The 14,232-nt window shown below is 38.2% G+C and overlaps 1 protein-coding gene across 3 annotated transcripts; it reads right to left on the minus strand.

The window, feature by feature from the left end:
- Positions 1-4,877: 4,877 nt before the first annotated feature.
- Positions 4,878-9,698, minus strand: LOC131236730 (MADS-box transcription factor 26-like). Of its 3 annotated transcripts, none has more exons than XM_058234119.1 (7): positions 9,425-9,698; positions 9,043-9,130; positions 8,618-8,679; positions 6,655-6,754; positions 6,504-6,545; positions 5,551-5,592; positions 4,878-5,072 (listed from the first exon to the last, which is right to left on the minus strand). In XM_058234119.1, exons 1-7 carry the CDS (start codon positions 9,604-9,606, stop codon positions 5,055-5,057), a joined length of 534 nt encoding a protein of 177 aa, XP_058090102.1. In that variant the 5' UTR covers positions 9,607-9,698; the 3' UTR covers positions 4,878-5,054. The 3 variants fall into 3 exon arrangements, 2 of the variants coding, with proteins under 2 accessions (XP_058090102.1, XP_058090100.1); XM_058234117.1 differs by having other exon boundaries at positions 4,878-5,118; positions 9,425-9,697; XR_009166862.1 differs by lacking the exon at positions 4,878-5,072 and adding an exon at positions 5,098-5,118 and having other exon boundaries at positions 5,551-5,630.
- Between the last annotated feature and the right edge of the window lie 4,534 nt (positions 9,699-14,232).

Here is a 14,232-nt window from a genome sequence, read left to right on the forward strand (position 1 = left end):
GCTAGAGATACATGAGGGACAACAAATCCCAAATATTCTGTTTGTAGTAGTAAGCGATTATGGGAATAATCAGTGAAACGCAATTCACTATAACAGTAGCTAATCAATGCTCTTTAGCCACCTTCCTCAGACCTTATCGACGTTGTTTAGTCCAAGTCAATGCTTCTAAAAATGAAAAATCTCATTTTGTATTGTTAGCGGACATGGAATCCCTGCAGCCACCGAATACATATCGAAAATCCCAGTTTGCTCACAATCTTGCACAAATAATGTAACAGATGAGCCCATCTTGTATGATATAGTTTTTGGTTTTGGGTTGTTTGGATGTGTGGCATTAGGACTGGCAATAGGTGGGCCTCGGTCGATTTGCCCATATTTTGAATTTGTTTGGGCGGGCATATTGAAAATATTGATTTTGCCTAGCACAAGCTTAGCCGAATGCTAGCCCTAGGTTGAACTGAGAAGTTTCATGGAAATCTAGCATTCTCATGTTTGGATACCTGATTACTTAAGAAATCTAGGGCCCATGGTAATCATTTCCATGAAAAAATGCATACACAAGTTCTTTCAAGAAAAGCAATTAAGTCTTTTCCACAGAACTCTCTTTTATATAAATTTCATCTTAGTTCAAGTGCCACCTATCCAAACAATCCCTTAGTGTAACGGAGCTTTATTTTTATTTTTTGTACCTTTTCGCGAAGAAATACATTCGCTGCTTTGAGTATTCCCTCCTTCACAACCAAATAAACATTAATTTCCTTTAGAGAAGCAGAAAATCATGTATAAAACAAACAGTAATTTCTTTAGAGAAGCAGAAAATCATGTATAAAACAAACAATAATTTCCAATTATTTAAACCATCCTTCTCTATGAACCAAAACTAAGATATGGTCCAATAATAAGTACCATTCAATGGCAACGCTTACCTTTCGTTTTTGGATTTGCACATCAGCCATCAAAATTTTCTTTTTAGTATTTTAATTTCATCTACACATAGTGATAGTTTGATAAACCGTTCAGCTTCAGTTGCTAGAACCATGCACCATGGTGGTTGTTTGACCCACAGGCACACATGCATGGACTTGTCTTTGTTTTGGAAAACATGGCCTAAGTTTTGGATTAAGCTGATATTTGTGTTTTCTCTTAATTTAGGTGTACCTGACCTAATTAAAAGGTTGGATGACAAATAAACAGTAAAATCCTAAGCTCTTTTCCATGGCGTGGTCCATCTGAGATTTGAATCTTCTTCATTTTTAGCATAATACCATAAAATAGTCTCGAAAAATGGATGAATGGTGTGGATAGGATACATACATCATGGTGAGGCCCTCATGATACTCTCAATAGCTACTTGGAACTTACGCTGGCAAATCCGCGTCTGATATTGGCGCACAAAGGTCTTCAGTGCATAAAGGCCTACAAGCGCACAAGGGCTCTGACACATGACAGGCTCAATGCATAATAGACTTCTTTAGCTTGCAATGGCCTTAAGCATAATACTTGATATAATCAAATATTTACTTTGTATTACAATTTAAAAACATTATATTTTGGAATTAAAGGAAAATGAAGTGTAAAAGTACTTACAATAAATAAATAAATAAAGTGATTATTTTTCTTACCTTCTTCTATTAATTATGAAGTGAGTAAAATTCTCCAAACAAAAACCCATTTATTTCTTATTGAAACAAAATATGTACCTACAATATCAATTCATTTGGAGAGATCATTTTAGGGCATAAGTCAAAGAACGATGTATATCTAAAGATCAAGTGGACCCTACCACTGAAAATGGTTGGAGCCATGACACCCACCATTGGAACTTTAATATGGCCCACCACGATATTTAATTGGGGTCCAACTTATTCATAAGTTAATACAAACATGGATGAAGAGAAAACATAAACATCAGCTTGATCAAAACTTCTATAGTTTAAAGAAAATCTGAACGGTAAGCATTCAATCCTTGCTGTTTTTGTAGTGGGGTCTGCTTGAGCTTAGGATTTGACTTATTTTTAGGATCATGCGCTAAAATAATCTCTCCAAATGAATGGATGGTGTTGATACAAATAAACATCATGGTTAGGCTCATTGAAGTTGGTGTCGTCACTCCAGCAGCCAATATCGCTACTCAGCTTGATAGTAGCTGATCCGGGTCCGTTTCTGCCAACCGGACAAGAATCGCCAGTTCCCGGCGCGAAGGTTTAAACGGTGAGCTTTTTCCATTCTTACTGTTTCCTGTGGTATGGCCCACCTGAGTCCTGGATCTGCCTTAGTTTTGGATTCGGACGATAGACGGAATGATTTCTAACAGACATCTTGGTGGGCCCCCACAAGCTTCCGCCTACAGGAACTAGAACTTTCTGTTATAAGAGAAAGGCAAATCGCGTACGGTCCTACCGTACCTTAATCATATATATATATATTTCCAGTACCGTTAATTTGTGAAAAGTATAAATCAGTACTTGGCAATTAAAACGTACGGTTCCGATAATCGTTGCAGAATCGCGAGGATTTCACTCTCCCAGTCTCAGTTATGTTAAGATCCCGTGCTATATGCTTCTATTGAGTTAGTGAATCAATAATTCAATATTTGTACACGTGGCAGACTTGCAAGAGATCCGAACCGTACTTCTGTCAGATCCTACCTTGGAAGGGCCATGTTAAAACTCACCCCGTGTTAGACCATCCTACCAACTAACTCTTGCCTATTGAACGTGGACCGTTAGATTGACTTTTTTAACTGCCAGATTCCCGTAGCCAACTTCATCTAATCAGTGTCGGACAACCCAAATGGTCTATTTCTTGGGTCACGCCAGTCGTAATTGGGGCCAATCGATAAACCGTCTGGATCTCATGTTGTTTGGAAGCTGCACTGAAATATGGTTTTTGGTAACTATGATATTATTACTAGCATTAGCAAATATTGTCATCATTCACACGTGGTATCATGGTGCCCGTGTGTCAGATCAAAGCCGCTCATCCATCGGTTCCCATCCTCTAGTTTGTCTAAAAAAAATAAGGCTGATATAATCGTCATGTGGACCGCATGTTTGTGGACTGTAGACCGTTGATAGTTTTTGTTCATCTTTTGTTTCTTTTGTGCACATTACAGTATCCCTGATGACCAGATTGGCCTTATATATAAAATGAGGCCTCTCTGATGATTTACTTGGATATTGCGCAATATCACACGTGTGCATTTAGCATTCTTCAATAGCGTTAATACTTAGAAGCGTGTGACTTGAATTGTCAATGGGTAGTGTCTGGTGGAACGACTTGCCTGTGCCCCGCCATGTGAGCTATCTGAGACCATGATGTCCTTGTGGCATCCACTCCATCCATCAGTTTTCCCAGCTCAAGTTGGGACATCAGCGCAAAAATGGCACTGGGCCATACAACAAAAAAAGTGAGGATGGATCACCCACCATTAAAACCAAGGTGGGGCAACGGAAGTTTGGATCAGGCTAATATTTGTAGTTAGTTCTTTTAGAGAAACCAAGTGAACAGTTTGGACGGCATATAAACATCACAGTGGGGGAGCTTTCACCGGTAGTTGTTTCCATGCCCACTGTTTTATGTCTTGTGGCCCGCTTGAGTTTTGGATATGCCTATTTTTATGTCATGTTCTAACATGAACCGGAAAAACTGACGGACAGAGGTTATCATACAGACATCATGGTAGACCCCACATAGCTTCTGCGGCCCACAGTAACTTCGTGTGGGCGGGGCAGAGGCAATTCGTTTTTGGGTCTTGTGGACTTGCATCCTCGGGCTCAGATTTGAGTACCGGACTCAAATCCAATTGGACCCAAATTTCCATCAGTTAGATTTTTTGTTTGTCATGAACAGATTTTTTCTGTTTTACTGCATTATCATTGGCCCACATCATCACATTAATGACATTGCAGGAAAACATAAAAATCCTGTTCAAGCAAAGGATTCAGATTCTATATAATGAGGCCGATTCCTCTGCAAGTCCAACGGGGCTGTGTAAGGCATCCATTCAATCCAGCTGGGTTGCAGCACGGTGAAAGTTGTATGCTCCAAAAATCAGGCCCATCAGATAATCAAGTGGAGATTATTTCATGAGCGGGTTCACTGTTATATACAGTAGGGTGGCCCCACATTGGTGATAATGTATAAGCAGGGGAATGATCCAAAAAGAAATTGCAAAGAGCTATGTGGGGGCAATCTGATATATCCTCTCTTATAAAGTTGGAGCTTATTTGCTAATTTCTAAATAATTACACTTCATAATATTAATTTTAATATTTATTAATATCAGATGGCTCATTCAGACTTCTAAATTTACATTAGGTACAAAACCTGCTCTATTTTTAAATTTACATGCACCCACTTGATTATTAGATTAACCAGATTTTTTCAAACACGGCAACTACATGGTTGGGATTCCCTGATATGAGCACCTCTGCCTTATTTCCATGTGTGAGGTGGCTGCGCTTAGAAATTCTCTCTTATGAAAGGGACAAAAAAAGAGTCTAAAAACCAGAATTTAAAATATTATTGGAAAATGGATTTTACATTCAATAACAATAGCAAAATGTTAAGGTTCTGTTTGGGTAAAGGATTCTATAAAATCATGATTAAGCCCAATCCCGATTTTGATAGGCTCCATGTCCTTCATTTCATATTCACTGCTCTAAAGTATACTTTCCTCCCCTTAAATACAATTACAGATGTTTTAAAAAACATAAAACAATTATTCGGAGAAAAGCGCCACTTTAGCGCTGCAAATTGAACATGAATAGAATGAGGCCTACCGAAATTAAGATTATGCTTAATCCTATGTGGATTCCCCTACCGAAGCGAACCGTAAAAGATACCAAGGGATCTGAAGCTAGAGATACATGAGGGACAACAAATCCCAAATATTCTGTTTGTAGTAGTAAGCGATTATGGGAATAATCAGTGAAACGCAATTCACTATAACAGTAGCTAATCAAGGCTCTTTAGCCACCTTCCTCAGACCTTATCGACGTTGTTTAGTCCAAGTCAATGCTTCTAAAAATGAAAAATCTCATTTTGTATTGTTAGCGGACATGGAATCCCTGCAGCCACCGAATACATATCGAAAATCCCAGTTTGCTCCACAATCTTGCACAAATAATGTAACAGATGAGCCCATCTTGTATGATATAGTTTTTGGCTTTGGGTTGTTTGGATGTGTGGAATTAGGACTGGCAATAGGCGGGCCTCGGTCGATTTGCCCATATTTTGAATTTGTTTGGGCGGGCATATTGAAAATATTGATTTTGCCTAGCACAAGCTTAGCCAATTGCTAGCCCTAGGTTGAACTGAGAAGTTTCATGGAAATCTAGCATTCTCATGTTTGGATACCTGATTACTTAAGAAATCTAGGGCCCATGGTAATCATTTCCATGAAAAAATGCATACACAAGTTCTTTCAAGAAAAGCAATTAGGTCTTTTCCACAGAACTCTCTTTTATATAAATTTCATCTTAGTTCAAGTGCCACCTATCCAAACAATCCCTTAGTGTAACAGAGCTTTATTTTTATTTTTTGTACCTTTTCGCGAAGAAATACATTCGCTGCTTTGAGTATTCCCTCCTTCACAACCAAATAAACATTAATTTCCTTTAGAGAAGCAGAAAATCATGTATAAAACAAACAGTAATTTCTTTAGAGAAGCAGAAAATCATGTATAAAACAAACAGTAATTTCCAATTATTTAAACCATCCTTCTTTATGAACCAAAACTAAGATATGGTCCAATAATAAGTACCATTCAATGGCAACGCTTACCTTTCGTTTTTGGATTTGCACATCAGCCATCAAAATTTTCTTTTTAGTATTTTAATTTCATCTACACATAGTGATAGTTTGATAAACCGTTCAGCTTCAGTTGCTAGAACCATGCACCATGGTGGTTGTTTGACCCACAGGCACACATGCATGGACTTGTCTTTGTTTCGGAAAACATGGCCTAAGTAAATTCCCAATCAGTTTCGAAAAATCTTAACAATGGGTTAATATTAAAAGAAAAAGTGAGTCCTTATGAAATTGAGTTATTTATGATGGGAGAGGAGAATTAACGCTTATACATATATTCAAAAATACATATGGTACCCCTATCGTTAACACTTACATCTCAAAAAAAAAAAAAAAAAGTGAGTCAAGAGGGAGATCTATACCTTGTGACATATGGACTGAAAATCATGACCATTCATCTTCTAAGTTCAACAAAGCCCATCTATTTGGAGATTCCATATAGCCCAAGGTATGTTCTCAATCCCTAGCCTGTTTATGGTTTTATTTTAATTTTGATAACTAGTGTAGATTTGAGTAGCTGGTCCAGGACTCAAACCATTGATTGTGTTCTGATTATCAATAACACTAATTTTTTCAAGCGGACGATTCCAATCATATGATTTTCTCAGCGTGAGGACACCAATGCAGCCCCGTATGGTTGGATATTGAATCAAAACAAAAGATTAGATAGATAGAAATTTTGTACTCACCTTCTTTTTCAGTAACTGCGTCTCTTGAAGCAAAATTTGCATCTGTGTTGAAAATTCCGAAGGAATTACACTCTATGAATATATGTGCATGTTATATGTTGAATGTAGCTCAAAGCCTAATAAAATTGAAAAGAAAGATAAAAGTCAACACCTTTGTTGCTCGGATGTGATTTATCCATAGTTCAAGATGCCTTTCCAATGCATGTAAGTCATCCCACGTCATATCTCTTGGTCTCTCCTCAAACATATATCTAGAAAATCATATATTATCATGTAACTTTTTTTTAAATATATATGATTTCAAGAATTTTGCTATGTTACCACCTTCATAATGTTAGCAACGCACTTAAACCTTTTAAATGGCACATGAAATGACTTATTATTGATCCAAATTGTTTATTTATTCATACAATTAGAAGCAAGAAATGGTTGGTGATTCTAAGCTTCTGATCAATAACATGCAAATGGATAGTTGAGATTGACCGAAGAAACAAAATAGGCCTAATCATTATGTTGAAACATCTGACAAATAAATCCTATTATATATTTGTCATGTTTCCAAAGTAACACTTTAATGTGATGATTCTAACCACATGACTTATGGTTTGTATTTAAAGGGTTAAGATCAATTGATTGGTCTGATTAGTCAGATTCATGCATCATGGCTTGCTCTTAATTATATAAAGGAATGAATAGTTTATCACCCCTTGTGACCTATAAAGGCTTGGTAAAGAACCTCGTGAGGGTAGGGACATTAATAATAAAAATCCTTTTAAAAAATGCTTAAGTTCCATGACTGTTGAGCTACCCTCCAACTTCTTAAGGTGCAGCTTCTGATGTGGGACCCATGTGAAGCCACCCAACAATTGATTAACTATTTATTTGGGAGTTGGAATCCTTTACTTGCCACAAACAAGCATTTGCTCTTTGTTGCAATGTGATTGGGCCACATCATCACATACTGCATTTAATATTGTAGTGTTGAGAATGTCAGTGATGACCTAGACCAATCAACAATGCAGCAAAACAAAAAATCCTATTTGTGGCAAGCAGAAGATCTGGATTCTTTATTTGGCAGTTTATTATCTGACTATTTGTTATCACACAATCAAAGTCTAATGACCCATCTGGTGGGGCCCGTCACCTTGTACTTCTGTCAATTAAGCTTTAGCATGGTTTGTGTGGAACAGCTGATTATGTGTGATCCTGATCCAACTAGGTGGGTGCCCTAACCTTAGGGCCGAGCTTGATGTATGTGTTGTATGCTTAGTTTGTACATCTGTTTTGCTAGCTCATTTAAGAGCATGGTCCTAAAATGAAGCAAATACAAATCTTAAGTGGACCACACCATAGGAAATAATGGTCATTGAATGCCCACCACTAAAAACTTCCTAAGGTCCACTGTAATGTTTAATTGCCATCAGACATGAAACCGCACGTGAACAAAAGGAAAACACAACTAGCAGCTTGATCCAAAACTTTTGTACCTCCTAAAAGTTTTTAATGGTGGAAATTTAATCCCGTCTGTGGCCACACTATAGAAAACAGCTAACGTCCACCCAAACGCTTTCAAATTCATGTGGTGGCTTACATGATGGTTGGTTGACCTTAATTTGAAGAGATACTTTTAGAACGATTGGATTTGATACACAAGACAACATGGTCCACAAGTAGATTTATATATGAAGATTTTTCTACAAACGTTGCAGAATGTCTGGCCCCAAGGAGATTTTGGAAAAGCAATATTAATAAACAACAAGACACTCGTCACGAAGGTCAAATGATATCAATCTAATCGACCATTCAGACCCAACCAATTTTCATAAATCGATGAACTAAAATTACCTTCGATGGACCATCCTAGCCAACCATTCAGTGCCCTGCAACGATGTGATGTACAAGGACACATCCTCTCTTGCTCCATATAAAACAACACAAGACATTGAAAAGGTGGCCAAACAATGCTTGGAGGGTCCCACAGCATTTAAAGGTGTACCGAATATGTCTGCCACAACCCCAGACTAGGAATCTTGTGCTCATACATACACTGTATGTGTCCATTTTTATACACGTGTGTACATTTTCAGCCATGTAATAGGTATAAATAAGTGTACCTGACATCCTTTTCTATCTGTTGTATCTCTTCTTTCAACATCGATATCTCTTTCTCTAATTCCTGTACAAATGAACAACTTATTCATTTTTTTTAAAAAATCATTAGAAGATTCTCATATTACATTTAAGGGTTACAAGGGCCGGTAGCTGCCCCACCCGGCCTTGGGCCAGGAACACACCTATTGTTTGGCCCACCATGCATGGTCTGTTCAATTTTCAGGTCAGCTTAGGCTCAAGTCATTCTAGCCCAACCCAACCAGGTTAGCCTGGCCCAGCCCAACGTGACTTTGTGTGTACGCAATGTCCATTTCTTCATGCATGTGTGGCCCACTTGATCAACAGATAGATTAGAAATATTCAAGTGAGAATTAGGATCTTATCAATTTTCAGATCCATCCTAGCCTGGAATTCACAAGAGACGTACCGAGGCTGGTTTTCTAACTTTTGTTTCACGTCTCTCCATCACAGCTCCTGATGTTTCCATATACCTCTCCATCAAACCTTGCATTGTTCTTCCATAAATTTCAAAAATACATAAACTTCAATGAGAGAAAAAAAAAAAAAAAACCCATAATTGAAATTAAGTACACCTGAATAACATGTAGAAAAAATGCTAAGCTTATCAACGCTTGTGCGATATCTGAGCCATTCATCACATGTCCAAGCCCAGAATCAAGCCAGTCCACATGCACCTGTGACCTATCTGATGAGTGGGCTGACTTGATCTAATGGACCCCAGCTGATGAACAGTCCAGATCATGGACAGGTGTATCACCTATGTAATGGAAAATGAGAGAAATGCATACCCTTTGGTAGCTAGTTCATATAGCTTGCCATGAGTAGAGAATATAACAATCCCGATATCAGCATCACATAGAACGGATAGCTCCTTGGCTTTCTTGAGCAGCCCGCCTCGGCGCTTGCAGAAGGTGACCTGACGGTGGGCCAGGTTCTCGATCCGCTTCATCTGGACCTTCCCTCGTACCATGATCTTGTGGCCCACTGCAAACAACCATCCACTAGTTTAGACTAGCTTCTTGGCTGTTGCACCGCGCTTTAGCTCTACCAAGATTCACGCAGTAGGTTTATATATAGGCTATAGCCATCCAGTCGGTCTCCATGAACTGCACATCATGGGTGCATTGATCTTTACAGGTCATTCTGGTTGTCATGTGTGCGCCACGTGGCCTTCTTTTGTTCCTCCAACATAGTGATGGCCCACCCTAGGATATGACTTGTGGGCCCTTCTTAGGCTTTTTAGGATGCGGATTGCGGGGTGACCCTTACAGGACTCTGTGGGGCCCACCGTGACGTATGTGTTTTTATCCATCCCGTTCATCCGTTTTGCCACTTATTTTAGGCCGTTGGTTCAGATTAAAGTATATACAACACTCAAGTGGACCACACCATAAGAAACAGTGATGATTGGACGCCTATGGTTGAAAACTTCGCGGGGCTACGAAAATTTCGGATCAGGCTGATATTTGTGTTTTCCCTTCATCCACGTCTGAGTGACCTTATCCACAGGTTGGATGACAAAGAAATATTACGGTGGCCCCTAGAAAGGTTTCAACGGTGGTTTTCATTATTCACACTACTTTTTCCTGTTGTGTGGTCCAAATGAGCTCCGAACCTACTTCATTTTTGGGTTCATGCACTAAAATGAGGTGGAAAAACGGATGGACGGTGTGGATACGAAACATATACATCAGATTGGGCTCCACAGCACCCAATGCATCAACACACCACCACCACGGAATCCGCGTCCCGAAACGAACTCGGGCCATCTAGCTTTTGCACTTCGCTTTTCTGGGCAAGATATCCACCTGTTTTTATCGCCCTAAACTGTTAGCTCTAATCCCTACCGTCCATCGCGTTGTGGATGGGACTTAGCTCAAAGAATCACAATAATCACTTGATCTGACCGTTGGCCATCAAATAGACGGTTACAAAGAAAAGGGTCAATCAACCGAATTCACGAATCGGACAGTTTAGATCGCAAGCAAGTTCGGACTCGCACATTGGATTCTAGGGTTTGGAAGGCTTTTCAATGGTAAACGCAGCCCCTTGATAAAATAGGAAACTTTCCAATGTGTAGGCCCCACCGTTATGTATGAGTGTCATCCAGCCCGCCCATTAGATGCGTCCCTCAATGTTAGGACTAAATACCAAAATCCAGCCCAATCCATAAGTCAGGTGGGCCACACCAAAGAGACCAACGGGGGACATTGGGGAGGGTGGTGACCCACCATAGAAACCTACAGACTCAATGTGGGGTCCATCGTGTTGTGCATATGCCATCCAACCCCGTCATCAGGTGCACCCCACCTAGATGAAAGGACACGCCAAAACTCAGGTGGGCCAACCCACATGAATATGTTGCTCTCGTAATGTTTTCCACCTGAGTAATTGATCAGAATAATTCTTGGGATGTACGATGAACATTCATTGGCACGCCAGATGCACGGTTTGGATTTTACATATATATCACAGGTGAGCCCCCACACAGATGGAACTTATGATAACATCTCTCTACCTGTATGTTTGAATGGAAAATTCTTGTCCAATCACGAACCACTCAGTAGACAGTCTGATTTAGATCCTCTCTGTCTCGAAGATCTCCATATCCAGGATAGAACGGCCAAGGTTTTCAGGAAGCGAGGTGTGGGGAACTTTAGATATGGAAGATCCTTTTTCAGATGAGTGGGCCATTTGATGTGAGTGGCTGAGGGCATAAAGCTTAAGATTCCATACCTTTTTCATATAAAATGAAGGCGAAGAAGCCAATTTCAAAGGAATGTGGGGAAGGGAGCTCCCTCATTGTTTTAAATATTTGCTATTGCATGTAGTGGGATGCTTTTTTAACCTCAGTTGCGCTGGTTGGAAAAAGTTAAAGTCTATTGCACGTGATGACAACGTGGATGTTGCATTTTGGTGGCCAAGGGGCTTTGGATTGGCTGTGTGATGATAACATGATTGGAATGGACTTGGGTTTTCGTGGCAGCAAAAGTTTAATTCTATATGGGTTATCTATTATAGGCTTGCCTAAGCTAATAAGGGTACTAAGGGTTTATTTGGAACCCTAGATTAAGTGATAGATCTATATTTAATGAGATTAATATCATTATTACTTAATGATTATATGTTTAGAAATATTATGATATTTTGACCATTCAATTTTATGTTTGTGGTTAAATTCTCTTCTTTTTTTTTTTTTTTTTATAGAAAAAAAAAATATTGTTTTACAGGAAACTAGCGTTGGGTCTGATGTTATTTAATCTAAACATGTGACTATATATGTTATGAACACCTCAAATTTATGTGTGATTAGGAATAATGCCATGTATGCCAAAGTTGAATGAATGCTTGTGACTTCAAGTGCTAAACTAGCTGAATTAGGATCAGACCTATAAAAGTTGATTTGACTATTCAACCACCAACTATTATAGCAAAAAGGCGATTTTAGAAGGGGAAGGTTAGTCCTTGATAATGGTTTTTACCCTTAGCTAACGACTTTTCTTCCAATTGTGATAGTGTATCAAGTTTTTCAATGAATTAATGATGGACATACAAGATTAAAAAACTAAAGATGATCACTATTTTATTAATTTGAAAATAAGAACAATACAATCAATGAAAGAATAAACTAAACAAAGAATAAGATAAAATCTACAACTGCTTATGTTGTGTCTATGAAAAGTATATATTAAATTATGGTATGAAGTTAACAGGATGTGGCTGTTAATCTAACAAATAAGAACTTGATGATTAGGATTCAACGACAGTATATGAGGATATTTAACTTAGGACATATTGTAATGATGACATTGGACAACAAATCTAAACTAAATATTCCAGACATGCTGCAACATGCCTGAAGAGAAGTAGAATATCTAAGCTAAGAAGCTAAATTAAAAATAATTAGTGTTGCGTTGTAGAGAAATTGATTATGTATGGTAAGAACCTAAAACTCTTCGTCAAATGTTGCTTTTATAAGCTTAGAAAGGCAATAATCCTACTGTAATTTTGTTTAGAATCTTCGATTATGCATCGTTTGTGTCCTAGTAGGATTTGAATTTATTGTTGTATGATACCATCGTGGTTTGATTTACTTCTAATTTTGAATAGTCTTTTCGTTAATTACTCTAATCCTTAACTGCCTCCGAAAAAATATCAATTGTCTTAGGGATTTTTTTTTAATGAATCTATTTTTTATTTAGGACAATCATATCGTGCTTGCAAGGAATATACCATTAACAACTCTTTGGAATTTTCTTTCGTACACTAAAGGTTACAAGTGTACTATATGTGACAATCACATGTCCTACCAATGATGTCTACCTTTTTCGTGGCAGATGTGCATACAACTCTAAGTTAACTTACTTTTGACAGGCAACATGTCACTAATTGGTAGGTGCTTGCAACCCTTCTTTGATACAAGTATGATTTTCTCTATCATCTGTATACGGGTGCCAATATATAGCAGTATCTTAGTGGGCAACATATACTATGATAGGCAGGGTATAAATATGGTAGATGTTGGAATTGTTATCGATGTACTAGATTTCACAAATAAAATCAGCCACCTATATTCATATGTAATTCAAGCGTCGTGTGTAAAGGGTGCATATGAATGGACGATGTGGATATTACACACATCAATGTGGGTCCTAAAGATACAGTGCATTTTAAAATCCACTAAAAATCTCACTATATCTTTTGCTGGGATTAGAAGGTCAAATATTTGAATTAATCCAATCCTTTCTATAGATTCCAAACGGCAAGTGGAATTCACATTGGACCAAATCAATTCCATACCACTCATTCCCACAATCCAAACATGCCCTAAAGTAATAAATCTCTACTAAAAGAATACATTTGAGCTGAGTTGAATAAGTTACTAACTATGTTGAATAAGTGAATACACTTGAGATGAATATGTAATGGCATTGGTTTCAGCTCTTGAAAAGGCCTAAAGCCCACCTACACAGTTTACACAGGTTTTCAACATATGGTAAATAAATGATTCAAAGTTAGGGTTTGCATACAAGCAAACCCTCTCCTTTTGCCTCTCATGTTCTCACTCTCCCATCTTATTCTATTTCTCATCTTCTCTTCTTCCTTTCTCATCTTCACCATCTACAAGTTCTCCAATCAGATTGACACCATGTAGCCATTCAACATTCTCATAATGTTTTCAAATACTTGGAAAACACCATGAGATTGTTAAATGGCTACATGTGAGGTACTTGCGTCACTTGAATGTTGAACATGGCACATTTGCATTACTTTAAGATGGATAGTGAAATTTATATTCCATTGGACATGTATCAAAAATGGTCAAGTGACAAAATCCCTACCTGATTTAAGTAAAAATAAAATAAAATTTTCTTTGAGAGGTCCTATGTAGAAAAGTAATAAGCAAAAAAATATGGACCAGAGCCTCGCCAGACTGACCTTTGCTGACACCAAACAATCCCAAGGTTCAATAACTCTCTTTTGGGTCCAGGCTTGCATTTGTTACAAGACCCGATACATAGGCCCAGATCCCAGCCCAAAATATTTAACCTTGGTCGGGTGAGTATTTGGCTAGTTGGCATATGACTCTGCTATA

The sequence above is a fragment of the Magnolia sinica genome, chromosome 2, assembly GCF_029962835.1.
Source record: "Magnolia sinica isolate HGM2019 chromosome 2, MsV1, whole genome shotgun sequence".
In the NCBI taxonomy this organism is placed as follows: Eukaryota; Viridiplantae; Streptophyta; class Magnoliopsida; order Magnoliales; family Magnoliaceae; genus Magnolia; species Magnolia sinica.